The sequence below is a fragment of the Hyperolius riggenbachi genome, chromosome 8 (assembly GCF_040937935.1).
Source record: "Hyperolius riggenbachi isolate aHypRig1 chromosome 8, aHypRig1.pri, whole genome shotgun sequence".
In the NCBI taxonomy this organism is placed as follows: Eukaryota; Metazoa; Chordata; class Amphibia; order Anura; family Hyperoliidae; genus Hyperolius; species Hyperolius riggenbachi.
The window spans coordinates 73,115,348-73,131,054 of record NC_090653.1 but is presented as its reverse complement, the minus strand read 5'-3'; the positions used below and the strand labels follow the sequence as shown (position 1 = coordinate 73,131,054).

At 42.6% G+C, this 15,707-nt stretch overlaps 1 protein-coding gene across 2 annotated transcripts in view; it reads right to left on the bottom strand.

The window, feature by feature from the left end:
- The window catches only part of LOC137528921 (cytochrome P450 2H2-like), a 75,930-nt gene extending 60,223 nt beyond the window's left edge, over positions 1–15,707 (bottom strand). Inside the window, exon 1 of one of the 2 annotated variants that reach the window (XM_068250686.1) lies at positions 15,494–15,707. In XM_068250686.1, coding sequence (XP_068106787.1) covers positions 15,494–15,673 — 180 coding nt within the window. In that variant the 5' untranslated portion in view covers positions 15,674–15,707. The remainder of the gene's footprint in view (positions 1–15,493) is intronic. The other variant, XM_068250687.1, reaches the window with a different exon arrangement.

The window sequence follows — 15,707 nt, the reverse complement described above, 5'->3', positions numbered from 1 at the left end:
GGTATACCACATTAGATGAGTCGCAGGAAAAGGTGCCTTGTACTTTGTATTCCTGTTGTGTACCCGGTATTAGTATCCTGTCAGTGGAATGGATGTATTCACAGGTCCCACATGTTTTCCCTCGGCAGGGGAATGTTCCATTCTGTTCTTGCCTATTTAAGGCACTCCTCACTATCATCTGCTTAAGATTGGGTGGCTGTCGGAACGCAAGGAGGGGAGGTTCAGGGAATATCTTTTTCAGTCTCTGATCCTTGTGTAGAACAGGATGAAGTTCTTTTGCAATCTTTCTTAAGATTTCCAAGCGTGGGTTGTAGGTTACTACCAGTGGGACACGGCTCTCTTCCTGGCTCTGCTTGTACTCCAGGAGCTGAGTCCTAGGGATGTTGTTAGCTTTCCTGATTTGGGTCTCAGCCATTAGAGGATTGTATCCCTGTTTTATGAAATTCTTCTTCAGGTAACCCAGGTGTTTGTCTTTGTCATCCTTGTCAGAACAGATCCAATTGCATCTTATTGCCTGGCTGTAAATTATGGAATTCTTTATATGTTTGGGGTGGAAACTGTCATACCTGAGGTATGTGGGACGATCCGTCGGTTTGCGGTACATGGACGTTTGTAAGCTGTTCTCTCTGATGTATATGGTGGTGTCAAGAAAGTTAATCTCCTTGTGAGAGTAGCTCAATTTCAGTTTGATTGTGGGATGGAAAACATTGAAGTTCCTGTGAAATTGGACAAGATCCTCCTCACTTGCAGACCAGATGATCAAGATGTCGTCGATAAATTCGCTGTCACTATTCATTTTATTTGCTTTCAGGTGCTGGCTTTAAATGCCACAATTCTCTTAAGCTTAGAATTAATGGTGCATGTAACCAGGCCAGTTACCATTTGAATTCGGAATTTACGATGTCTCTTCATCACCAGAGTCTGCTTTATGTCATGTTGAGGATTCTATTGATCTTATCAATTTAGATAGGATGCCTGGGAAAGCCTCCTCAGTAACAGTTAAGGCATCTAATTACATTTATGTTTGCTAAAGAATGTTTCTCCTCTGTATGTCAGTGTATATAAGCTGTGTTTTTCAGTTCTGGTCAAGAACCAGTCCGACGAAGGCTTTTTATAAGTCGAAAGCTCACTGTTTATCCATCTCTAAGTTAGCCAATAAATGGTATCATCCTGATTCAAAACTTCTTGCTTTTACTCATGGCTAACACGGTACAACACTTTACTGCTTCTACTATGCTGAAAGATACCGCAATGTACTGCACATTCCTGGAACTGAAAAAAGACCTAAAGAAACTTGCACAGCTGGACAGCGACATCTTTTTCTTGACTACATGCAAAAAGGAGAACCTTATACCACAAGGACTGAGGATACAGAATCCCACCCTGAATACATACAATAGCAGGTTTGCAGAACAAATCTGCAGGAGGAGCTCGGAGAGAGTACGAAACAACCTAATAAAAATCTGCTATAACCTGAAGAGGATTGTGAAGGACCATATACAAAGTCTGAAATCATCTTTAACTGATGACCCCACAGGAGCATGGGAACAGCTACAGACCTTTTATAGGAAATTGCAGAGGATCTTAGTTAAAAACAAGAAGAAAAAACTTCAGAGACTCAAAATAAAGAGTGGACACTTGGATACCGCAGCAGCAGAGAAAGAGCAACCCACAGGTGTCATTAACCTTTCCTCTTATCAGGCCACTGAAGCTGAAATGGCAGTACTGTCCAAAGGCCTGTCATTTTGCCCTGCAAAGCCCATAGACAAGATTGCACTCTGTGGTGATATGGAACAATTCTTCAGGAAGCTACGTCTCAAGGAACACTACTATGACAAGGAATCTTGCAACACTACTGATAATGAGCCAACACACACCAGATCCACAAAAAAACGCGGATGGACCCTTGCAGCTGGAAAAAATCCTACCCTGGACAAATACATCAACAAATTTAGATGCCAAATCTCTGACAGGGTTCTGAATAAAAGAAAAACACTGGCTCATAACATAACATTGCAAGAGCAACAAGCTATCACATCCCTTAAGGAGAATAAGGACATTATTATTAAGCCAGCGGATAAAGGGGGTGCCATAGTCATCATGAACACCGATGACTATATCCAGGAGGCACAAAGACAGTTGTCTAACACCATGCACTATGCCAAATTACAGGAGGACCCAACAAAAAGGTACAGGATGGCACTCAATAGGATGGTAAAGAAATTGCCCGTAAACACCAGGCTTCATGTACAGACTCTTATCCCGGAAAAGCCAAGAACCGCCTGCTTTTACATGCTTCCCAAAGTCCACAAAGAGGGGAACCCAGGCAGGCCCATAATCTCAGGGAATGGAACTCTCACAGAGAATATCTCAGGGTGGTTGGAAAACATTTTGAAGCCTCTAGTCTGTAAAAGACCCAGCTACATACAGGATACTACACACCTCCTGAACCAACTGGCAGCCATTGGCCCAGTGCCAGAAGGCACCATTCATGCCACTATGGATGTAGAGTCTCTGTACACCAACATTCCCCACAATGATGGAATTGCGGCCTGTCGCAAATATCTTCAAGGTTTGGGCACACCTATAAACTCAATTGCTGGACTAATGAGATTCGTTCTCACACACAATTATTTCACTTTTGGGGAGGACCTCTATTTGCAGCAAATGGGAGTGGCAATGGGCTCACGGTTTGCACCGCAGTACGCAAATCTCTTCATGGCAAAGATTGAAGAAGAATACCTGAATACTTGTCATATAAAACCCATGGCCTACTTCCGTTTTATCGACGACATCTTGATCATCTGGTCTGCAAGTGAGGAGGATCTTGTCCAATTTCACAGGAACTTCAATGCTTTCCATCCCACAATCAAACTGAAATTGAGCTACTCTCACAAGGAGATTAACTTTCTTGACACCACCATATACATCAGAGAGAACAGCTTACAAACGTCCATGTACCGCAAACCGACGGATCGTCCCACATACCTCAGGTATGACAGTTTCCACCCCAAACATATAAAGAATTCCATAATTTACAGCCAGGCAATAAGATGCAATCGGATCTGTTCTGACAAGGATGACAAAGACAAACACCTGGGTTACCTGAAGAAGAATTTCATAAAACAGGGATACAATCCTCTAATGGCTGAGACCCAAATCAGGAAAGCTAACAACATCCCTAGGACTCAGCTCCTGGAGTACAAGCAGAGCCAGGAAGAGAGCCGTGTCCCACTGGTAGTAACCTACAACCCACGCTTGGAAATCTTAAGAAAGATTGCAAAAGAACTTCATCCTGTTCTACACAAGGATCAGAGACTGAAAAAGATATTCCCTGAACCTCCCCTCCTTGCGTTCCGACAGCCACCCAATCTTAAGCAGATGATAGTGAGGAGTGCCTTAAATAGGCAAGAACAGAATGGAACATTCCCCTGCCGAGGGAAAACATGTGGGACCTGTGAATACATCCATTCCACTGACAGGATACTAATACCGGGTACACAACAGGAATACAAAGTACAAGGCACCTTTTCCTGCGACTCATCTAATGTGGTATACCTGATCATGTGTGCAAAATGCCCCAAAGGAATTTATGTGGGAGAAACAAGTCAACCACTGCGGGATCGCATGACACACCACAGATCCACTATTAACAGCAGGAAAAAGGATATTACAAATTATACTGATCTCCCAATACCAACACACTTTTGTTTACCTGGACACAGTTTAAGCGATTTTCGCGTCACTGTATTAATGGGTGGCTTCAAATCGGGAAACATGAGACTAACACAAGAAACTAAGTTTATACATTGGTTCAAAACTGTACAAGATGGTTTAAACAAGGACTCCAACTTCTTGTGCTGGTACGATGGGTTTTAAATGCCACAGTTCTTTTAATTTTAATTTTTCTATCGTTTCATTCATTTTTGTGCCATATGCTGTGTAAGATGGAATTCGCTGTCACTATTCATTTTATTTGCTTTCAGGTGCTGGCTTAAATGCCACAATTCTCTTAACCTTAGAATTAATGGTGCATGTAACCAGGCCAGTTACCATTTGAATTCGGAATTTACGATGTCTCTTCATCACCAGAGTCTGCTTTATGTCATGTTGAGGATTCTATTGATCTTATCAATTTAGATAGGATGCCTGGGAAAGCCTCCTCAGTAACAGTTAAGGCATCTAATTACATTTATGTTTGCTAAAGAATGTTTCTCCTCTGTATGTCAGTGTATATAAGCTGTGTTTTTCAGTTCTGGTCAAGAACCAGTCCGACGAAGGCTTTTTATAAGTCGAAAGCTCACTGTTTATCCATCTCTAAGTTAGCCAATAAATGGTATCATCCTGATTCAAAACTTCTTGCTTTTACTCATGGCTAACACGGTACAACACTTTACTGCTTCTACTATGCTGAAAGATACCGCAATGTACCGCACATTCCTGGAACTGAAAAAAGACCTAAAGAAACTTGCACAGCTGGACAGCGACATCTTTTTCTTGACTACATGCAAAAAGGAGAACCTTATACCACAAGGACTGAGGATACAGAATCCCACCCTGAATACATACAATAGCAGGTTTGCAGAACAAATCTGCAGGAGGAGCTCGGAGAGAGTACGAAACAACCTAATAAAAATCTGCTATAACCTGAAGAGGATTGTGAAGGACCATATACAAAGTCTGAAATCATCTTTAACTGATGACCCCACAGGAGCATGGGAACAGCTACAGACCTTTTATAGGAAATTGCAGAGGATCTTAGTTAAAAACAAGAAGAAAAAACTTCAGAGACTCAAAATAAAGAGTGGACACTTGGATACCGCAGCAGCAGAGAAAGAGCAACCCACAGGTGTCATTAACCTTTCCTCTTATCAGGCCACTGAAGCTGAAATGGCAGTACTGTCCAAAGGCCTGTCATTTTGCCCTGCAAAGCCCATAGACAAGATTGCACTCTGTGGTGATATGGAACAATTCTTCAGGAAGCTACGTCTCAAGGAACACTACTATGACAAGGAATCTTGCAACACTACTGATAATGAGCCAACACACACCAGATCCACAAAAAAACGCGGATGGACCCCTGCAGCTGGAAAAAATCCTACCCTGGACAAATACATCAACAAATTTAGACGCCAAATCTCTGACAGGGTTCTGAATAAAAGAAAAACACTGGCTCATAACATAACATTGCAAAAGCAACAAGCTATCACATCCCTTAAGGAGAATAAGGACATTATTATTAAGCCAGCGGATAAAGGGGGTGCCATAGTCATCATGAACACCGATGACTATATCCAGGAGGCACAAAGACAGTTGTCTAACACCATGCACTATGCCAAATTACAGGAGGACCCAACAAAAAGGTACAGGATGGCACTCAATAGGATGGTAAAGAAATTGCCCGTAAACACCAGGCTTTGTGTACAGACTCTTATCCCGGAAAAGCCGAGAACCGCCTGCTTTTACATGCTTCCCAAAGTCCACAAAGAGGGGAACCCAGGCAGGCCCATAATCTCAGGGAATGGAACTCTCACAGAGAATATCTCAGGGTGGTTGGAAAACATTTTGAAGCCTCTAGTCTGTAAAAGACCCAGCTACATACAGGATACTACACACCTCCTGAACCAACTGGCAGCCATTGGCCCAGTGCCTGAAGGCACCATTCTTGCCACTATGGATGTAGAGTCTCTGTACACCAACATTCCCCACAATGATGGAATTGCGGCCTGTCGCAAATATCTTCAAGGTTTGGGCACACCTATAAACTCAATTGCTGGACTAATGAGATTCGTTCTCACACACAATTATTTCACTTTTGGGGAGGACCTCTATTTGCAGCAAATGGGAGTGGCAATGGGCTCACGGTTTGCACCGCAGTACGCAAATCTCTTCATGGCAAAGATTGAAGAAGAATACCTGAATACTTGTCATATAAAACCCATGGCCTACTTCCGTTTTATCGACGACATCTTGATCATCTGGTCTGCAAGTGAGGAGGATCTTGTCCAATTTCACAGGAACTTCAATGCTTTCCATCCCACAATCAAACTGAAATTGAGCTACTCTCACAAGGAGATTAACTTTCTTGACACCACCATATACATCAGAGAGAACAGCTTACAAACGTCCATGTACCGCAAACCGACGGATCGTCCCACATACCTCAGGTATGACAGTTTCCACCCCAAACATATAAAGAATTCCATAATTTACAGCCAGGCAATAAGATGCAATCGGATCTGTTCTGACAAGGATGACAAAGACAAACACCTGGGTTACCTGAAGAAGAATTTCATAAAACAGGGATACAATCCTCTAATGGCTGAGACCCAAATCAGGAAAGCTAACAACATCCCTAGGACTCAGCTCCTGGAGTACAAGCAGAGCCAGGAAGAGAGCCGTGTCCCACTGGTAGTAACCTACAACCCACGCTTGGAAATCTTAAGAAAGATTGCAAAAGAACTTCATCCTGTTCTACACAAGGATCAGAGACTGAAAAAGATATTCCCTGAACCTCCCCTCCTTGCGTTCCGACAGCCACCCAATCTTAAGCAGATGATAGTGAGGAGTGCCTTAAATAGGCAAGAACAGAATGGAACATTCCCCTGCCGAGGGAAAACATGTGGGACCTGTGAATACATCCATTCCACTGACAGGATACTAATACCGGGTACACAACAGGAATACAAAGTACAAGGCACCTTTTCCTGCGACTCATCTAATGTGGTATACCTGATCATGTGTGCAAAATGCCCCAAAGGAATTTATGTGGGAGAAACAAGTCAACCACTGCGGGATCGCATGACACACCACAGATCCACTATTAACAGCAGGAAAAAGGATATTACAAATTATACTGATCTCCCAATACCAACACACTTTTGTTTACCTGGACACAGTTTAAGCGATTTTCGCGTCACTGTATTAATGGGTGGCTTCAAATCGGGAAACATGAGACTAACACAAGAAACTAAGTTTATACATTGGTTCAAAACTGTACAAGATGGTTTAAACAAGGACTCCAACTTCTTGTGCTGGTACGATGGGTTTTAAATGCCACAGTTCTTTTAATTTTAATTTTTCTATCGTTTCATTCATTTTTGTGCCATATGCTGTGTAAGATGGAATTCGCTGTCACTATTCATTTTATTTGCTTTCAGGTACTGGCTTTAAATGCCACAATTCTCTTAAGCTTAGAATTAATGGTGCATGTAACCAGGCCAGTTACCATTTGAATTTGGAATTTACGATGTCTCTTCATCACCAGAGTCTGCTTTATGTCATGTTGAGGATTCTATTGATCTTATCAATTTAGATAGGATGCCTGGGAAAGCCTCCTCAGTAACAGTTAAGGCATCTAATTACATTTATGTTTGCTAAAGAATGTTTCTCCTCTGTATGTCAGTGTATATAAGCTGTGTTTTTCAGTTCTGGTCAAGAACCAGTCCGACGAAGGCTTTTTATAAGTCGAAAGCTCACTGTTTATCCATCTCTAAGTTAGCCAATAAATGGTATCATCCTGATTCAAAACTTCTTGCTTTTACTCATGGCTAACACGGTACAACACTTTACTGCTTCTAGGATACCATACGAGGAGACAGATTTTTCATTCAGATCTATAAAGTCTTTGATAGCGTTCACAATCTGTTGCATATAATCTGTGTTATCCAGCAGGGAGACATCTAATCTCCATTGTTTACTTTCAATAAATCTTTTCCCTAATAATATAGTTATTATCACCGGTGCATGATCCGAGAAGGTGATTTGTCCTATTTTTACATCTGTCACTGACAATATAATATCCTGCTGGACTAAAAAATAATCAATTCTTGAACAGTTCTGATGAACATGTGAAAAGTAAGTGTAATCTCTTTCGTTGAGATTTTTAATCCTCCAAATATGAACCATTCTATTGTTACTAATAGTTTTTTGAACTTCATATATTTCATTTTTGGACAAATATGACCTACCCTATGAAGTATCTTGTTCAGGGTTTAACGGTAAGTTAAAGTCTCCTCCCAGAATTATAGTCCCTTTCGCTTTAGTTTTAACTTTATTAATAAAATTGATTACAGCAGCAGATTGGCCTCTATTTGGTGCATATATATTAGCAAGTGTTACAAGTTCTCCCTTTACCTTCCCCAGTACAATAAGTTCCCTGGCATTATTGTCCTTATAAATTCTATCAACAGAAAAATCGAGACCCGTTCTTATGATAATTGCTACACCACATGTTTTTTTGAGACAGTTAGGATTATTAATCCATTTCTTATATCTTTTATCAAAAATTGTTGGGGCCTTCCCTAACTGAAAATGCGTCTCCTGGATAAAAGCAATATCAATTTTATTCTTTAACAATACATCAATAATTCTTCCTCTTTTACAGCCTGAATTGGCTCATTTTACATTCAAAGAAAGAATTTTTAGTTCACACATCTTTATTTATTTTCAAAAACAATAGACCACGGCTAGAGGAGGGCAATGCAAGATGATGGGCAAGAGGAGATGCAGGCTGGGGGAGGGGCTCCAGGGCATGAAATATACATCCATCCTGCCACACACACACTCCAGTCATCCTTAGAACATACATCATACACCGTCAACCAACAATCGCTTTTTTTGATCTAGTCCTCTCAATCAACCCTGTTGACTTCTTGTGTCGGACTCTTCTAAACCTGTCAAACAACAATGGTAACAGGAATAGAGCCCCTGCTGCCCAGTCTGACAGTTATTCCTATCACCCCCCATTGATCCTATACTAGAAAATAGATCATTTACTTTCCCTACCCATAAGACATGTATCATGCATAAGTGTCTTCCCAACCCGGGATATGTATTGTGGGTAGCTTTAATGCCTTTTGAATATTTACTAGTGGTTCTCCATCTGTCAAGTTATATGTATTCCCATCTACCGTTGCTCTCAATGAGAAGGGGTATCCCCAGCTATATTGCCCCTCCTTTTTTTAATTGCCTCCAGTAACGGTTTCAATTGTCTTCTGCGATCGATAGTTCGTTTTGAAAGATCAGGGAAAAGCTCAATTTTCCACCGCTTGAAATCAAAATTACTCAGTGAGCGGGCCTTATTTAACCTTATTTAACCACTTTCCCCCCACGCGTACGAATTTCTCCGTCCCTTTTTCCATCCTTTAACCCCCAGGGACGGAGAAATCCGTACTTTGCGCACTCCCCCGCTCGTAAACACGCCGCCCGCCGCTAGTAAACACGCCGCCGCCCGCTCGCCCGGAGATCAATGAACAGGAAAATCCATTCCCGTTCGTTGATCTAAGCCCCGCAATGATCCGCTGCTCTCCGATGGGCAGCGCGATCATTGTGATCTTACCCAGCCTCCAAGTACTTCCTCCAAGCTTCCGGAAGGACGTTTGGAGGTCGCATTAAAACAAAAAGTTGCTGTGGCCATCTTGTGGCCAAATAGTAAAACTACACCCTACACATTTTTCACATACAAATAAATTACTCTTACACAAAAAATTAACTCATTACCTCCCACATTCCCAATTTTTTTTTTTTTGTAATTAAAAAAAAATAAAAAAATGTACAATAAAAAAAAATACATAAATAGTCACCTTAGGGACTGAACTTTTTAAATATTTATGTCAGGAGGGTACAACACTGTTACTTTATAAACTATGGGCTTGTAATTAGGGATGGACGCAAAACTGAAAAAAATGCACCTTTATTTCCAAATAAAATATTGGCGCCAAACATTGTGATAGGGACAATTTTATAACAGTTTTATAACCGGGACAAAAGGGCAAATACATTTCATGGGTTTTAATTACAGTAGCATGCATTAATTAAAAACTATAATGGCCGAAAACTGAAAAATAATTAATTTTTTCCAAGATTTTTCCTATTTTCCCATTAAAACACATTTAGAATAAAATAATTCTTGGCATAATGTCCCACCTAAAGAAAGCCTAATTAGTGGTGGAAAAAACAAGATATAGATCGTTTAATTGTGATAAGTAATGATAAAGTTATAGACGAATGAATGGAAGGAGCGCTGAAAGGTGAAAATTGCTCTGGTGGTCAGGGGGTAAACCCCCTCAGTGGTGAAGTGGTTAAAGGGACTCCGAGCAGTGCAGAAACTATGGAAAGATGCATATCATTTTAAAGCTCTCTTTCTCCTCTTTCCAATGATATATAAACCACCACCCTATGTCTTTTAGTTTTCGCTATTTTCGCGATTGAAATTGCCGCGGACGCAATTTCGATCGCGAAAATAGAGAAAACTAAAAGGTGTAGGGCAACGATTTAGGTGTCGTCAGAAAGAGGAGAAAGAGAGCTTTAAAATGATATCCATCAAGCCTTAGTTATATTGTATTACAGAGGACGACACTTTCCCCAGTGTCAGCAGCTCCATTCTGCTGAATGCAGCTGCTGGCTTTGACAAAAAGTCGGCCTGTGTAATACAATATAACTATGGAAAGATGGATATCATTTTAAAGCTCTCTTTCTCCTCTTTCTGACGACACCTAAATCGTTGCCCTACGCCTTTTAGTTTTCTCTATTTTCGCGATTGAAATCGCGGCTGCGGCAATTTCAATCGCGAAAATAGCGAAAACTAAAAGGCATAGGGTGGTGGTTTATATATCATTGGAAAGAGAAGAAAGAGAGCTTTAAAATGATGTGCATCTTTCCATAGTTTCTGCACTGCTCGGAGTCCCTTTAAGATTTCTTCCTTTTCATGAAAGAAGTGAATCCTACACAGGATATCTGTACTTTTCCCCTTTTTTAGTGATCTTTCTCTGCTGATCCTGTGGATCCTGTCAATCACAATTTTATTTTCAGTGTCTTTATTTAAAAGGTCTCTGAAAAGCTCTTGTGCTAGTGAGGGTAATTCTTTGGCCGGTATGTTTGAAGGAAAACCCCTAATTTTTATGTTATTTCTCCGACTCCAGTTTTCAAGATCATCTATTTTTAACGTAATTTCTTTTAGCATTTTTTTATGTGTTGCTAATTCATTCGATTGGTTGTTAGTGGTTTTAACCGTATCCTCCAGATTTTTCTCCAGCCTATCCATTCTATCCATGAGCTGATGTAGTTCTTCCTTAATGATTTTGAATTCACTACTCACGGCTTCTTTAATTGTGGATTGCACTGTCTCCACCATAGTCACTTTTATCTTTGCGGAAAATTCTTCCATTAACTCCCTTATGTTTATATCGGGTATAGGGCCCTTTTGACAACATGCTTCCCGGTTAACACCATTTTCAATTGATTGTGGGGTTAGATGTTGCACTTCTTGTGAATTCACTTGTTGCAACTCTTTAGTATTTTTTTCTCCCCGCCCTTGATTTTCTTTAGCTGATTTTTGAACCACTTCGCAAAATTCTGAAATTTTTTTATGTGTTTGTTAATATCCTGCGGCGTTACTGACCCTTGGGGAGAAAACATAACCTCTGTTTTTCTATTCGGGGTTGATGGTTTACTTGAAGTGTCTTCCCCATGACCCATTCCCCCTGTGCCAAAGCCAAAATTGTGTAGGCCCTTTTCGGGTTGGCTTCCCTTATTTTTCCTTGTACCTGTAGCCATAGCCAGAGTTCAGTCTTACAGTCCTACCGGCCCTTATGCAGCAGACAGCACACAACCAGTACAGAATGAAAAAGCTTTTTGTTTAAAAAAGATTGTACTTAGCTCTCCTTATTTGCTCTTCAACTGTGATATATTGTATGGTAGGTACTTATGTAAAAAAAACAAAAAAAACAAACAGTTACTGTTAAGGGGTAAGCACTCAGGATATCTTCAGGTCTCGAAAACCTGGAGATTGGCAGATTAGTAGACTAATATGGCCACAACAACAAGGGCAGCAGAGACATCAGAGTATCCGAATATCGGGGTATCCCGTGGTGCTATCAGAGCATCCGGAACATACAAAAAAACGGAGGCAGCAACAGCATAGGATTACTGTTGGATCACACACACAGCAGCAACAGCCAACACCGCCAAGCCACCCTCAGCGGCAGGCCACCCAGCAAAACAGTTTTTTTTTTTTCTTTCTTCCTTCCCTTTTTTTTGTGCTTAACAATTAATAACAGTTAATTAATTAACGACAGCCAGCTAATTAACAACGGCCAACACTGCCAGAAAGTTTTTGCGTAGCAGCAAAGTAGCAGTAAAGTGTTTGATTAGCAATTAAATAGAGATTATGCAGCAGTCAATTGTATAGCATCAGCATAGCATCAGCATAGAAATAGCAACTGTATAGCAATTGCATAGCAGCAGCATAGCTGGCAACTGACAGCAACGGTTTGATTAGCGATTGTGGATCAGTTGTGGATCAGTTGTAGATCAATTGTATATCAGTTATGTATCAGTTATCAGTTATGTATCAGTTATGTATCAGTTGTATATCAATGATACAGCGGCAGCACATGGACAGCACATTCAATTATAACTTTTAGCTGTAGTAACTGTAGTGAACTGATAGCAGCATACGTGCAGCCCATAAAAATGCAGGGAAATCACCACATATGCTACCTAAAAAGAAATTGCATACAAACTGCAGAGGCACCGTCCAGCCTTAGGTACAGGAGCACGCCTCCCCCCTTCCCCCGTCTTCCCCCCTCGTGTCCCCTCAATACAATACCAGTCTGGCAGCCTCTACAAGATGCGGGCAGTGAAGGAAGACCACCGCCAAACAGAAGGAGCTCCGTCCAGAAGCAATGGTGAAATGATGCATGCTCAGCTCAGCGAGGGGGCATCAGCGGGCGTCAGACTGCGCATTAGCCGGCACATCTACTCGGAGACTCGGAGACGCCAGAGCACTACGAGGTGGGCGGGCGGAAGCGGAAGCGTGTCACAACCAGGAAGCCGGGCAGCAGATCCTCACATCCTCACATCCTCCCCTCACATCCTCACATCTTTCATGGTGTTTTTGAATCCGTTAAATAAGGGAAGGAGGAAAAGTGGGTGCAGGGTGAACTAGAAACAGTGGCGCACCTAGGGAATTTATTTGACACCCAGTGCTGATAATTTACCCCCCCCCCCTTCCCCCCAAAAAAAGTAAAAAAAAAAACAGCCAATTTTTTTAACCTCCCTAGCGATATGGACGAGCCTGGCTCGTACAGGTAAAACTTGATGAAATCGGTATGGATTAATCAAGCTCGTCCATTCCAGGGAGATTTCTAGCTGCTCTGCCTCACCTGCTCTGCTTTTTCTGCATATGTGGGCATCCCTGGGACTGATGAACGCCTGTCAGCATACTGTGGGTAGCGATCTGAGCTACTCAGTGTGCCAACCTGCATCCATCAGTCCCAGGGAAGCCCACAGAGCTGGCGGGGCAGAGCAGTGCGGCGGACATGTTGTCCCCCTCTCCTTTCCTTCCTCCTCATCCTTCTGACCCCCCCCCCCCTCCCTCTTTCACTTCCGACCTCCTCCCCCCCTCCTGATCCCCTTGCAGCTCCCCCCCTCCCTCCTGATCCCTGGGCCGCGTTGTGAGCAGAGATTAGGGAGTTTTACTCATCCGAGGCTCTCTCCAGCGGTGAATGTTGATTCTCTTCCGCTGTACAGCCCCAGGCTATTGTATACAGTACCGAGGATGCGGCTGATGACGTCATCAGCCACATCCATGGTACTGTAAACAGTATCCTGGAACTGCACGCATAGGAGAATCAGCGATCATCGCTTGAGAGAGAGCGAGCCCCAGTGAGTAAAACTCCCTAATCTCTGCTCACAGCACTGCCCGGGGATCAGGAGGGATGGGGGGAGCTGTGGGTTGGAGCTGTCCCGGTGTGACAGCTTCCCCCTGTCTTCCCTCTGCATTTAAAAATGGATACTCTGACCGACAGCCTGCAGGATCTCTCCGCCACCACTACTGCTTTGGTCTGCCACTTTCTGCCTACACCCATTGATAAAGAACACTTGTTCGAAACAACGCCATCTGTCTGGGTAAGGCCCGGTTCACATTGGCGTTCTGAGCCAAAAGGATTCGGTGAGCAGATCCAGTCACCGCTTCACCGGATCCGGATGGCTCAGTCCGTGGCCCGGTTCACATAGTGAAAATGGATCTGATCAATGATTGATCGGATCCGTTTTCACTGAGCAATACATACCTAATCTTCCGTAGCAGTCGGCGGTAGAAGCTTGCTCTTCTTCCGCTGTGACTACACAGCACGTCATGTGACTAGTCACATGACGCGTCATGTAGTCACATGACACGGAAGAAGACGGAAGCCTCTACGGCTGGCTATTAATGAAAATAAGGTATGCATAAACCCTCCCTCACTCACCCGCCCGGCTGCTGCATCCTCCCCTCACCCTCCCGTCGCTAGATTTGCGTCGGCCCATGCCACTAGTGTGAAGAAACGTTCCGTTTTACATTGCCCCAATGCTGGAGTATTTTTTTGTCCGGATCTGTTCCGCTAGGCAGAATGGTCCGGAAAATTAGGGCCTGCAGCAATTTTTAGATCCGTGGACTGGAACATACGGAACGTATCCGTACCATCGGACGCATGTGAATGGATCCATAGCTTAACATTGGATCCATTCACACCCGTTCCGTTTGTACAGTATACGTTTTGGTTCCGAAAAAAACGCCAATGTGAACCGGGCCTAATACTTGGCGGGGTTTGCCCCCTTCATCACGCTGTGTAGAACTACTTTTTGCAATACTTGTCTATGGCAACTCTGAAGACTCTATACATGCAATGCACCCACTAAAGGATTTCAGATGTATATTGCTCACTAGCGCTGTAGCCTTAAAGGTACAGACACAGGGACTTCTCCTGACTCATATATATGTTTATATCTGATTGAGGACATTGCTATGTATACGCATTGTTAAATCATGTTGTATCCTTGATCTTATTAATTGTGTAGTACATTTGTCTGATTGTATACTCTATGTGTTTTTTGTACAATACACTTCTTTTTGCAATACAAATCGCATGGTGTGCGTATCTTGTTTTATATATTGGATTGTTGTTATTTATGATGCAGCACCCAGAGTAACTTTTATATGTTTTGCAACTGAACAAATTGTTTGAGGTGTGCATCCTCACCCCTCTATTTACCTCCGAGTTAGTGACAAATCTTGTCGCTAAACTCGGGGGGGCTATAGTGCGGCGGTGGGGGGGCAGAGAGCGGCCTCTGGGGGACACAGAGCCATGTCATTAAGCAGCCATGTCATTAATCTGCCCCCCATATCCCCACCTCGGGTTCTCTTTAAATGGAAATAAATATGGCAGCCTTCATATTCTTTTCACTACAGTTGTCCTTCAAATTCACCCACAGCATTACTTTAGCATGCACATTTTCAAATCACTGGCACTAAGAAAAGCGCTCATAGTGTGACCCAGCTCTATGTCATTGTTTTTATGCAAACGCAGTTGTTAGCTAAATCATGGTGGATTGTGGAGGGTTTATTTGATACGCTCCATCACATGGCCACGCCCCCTCCTAACGCCTACTGTCAGGTATAGCCTTGCTTGCAAGGCATGCATTTAGTCTAGTTTGCATCATTCTGACTTACCTTCATCAGAGACTGTGTCATTTCTGTGGTGTTGAGCTGCAGAACGTTGCCCAGAAGTGGCAGAGGGGTCGGCCCTGGAGGCAGATCCTTCCTCTTTATATTTATCCACCATTTAATCAGGTAAATTAAGAGAGTGACACCAGTAGCCAGGAGAAGTGTCGCAGCAATGTTCACAGCCATCCTGATAATGCTGGATCTGTCTCCAGTCCATGAA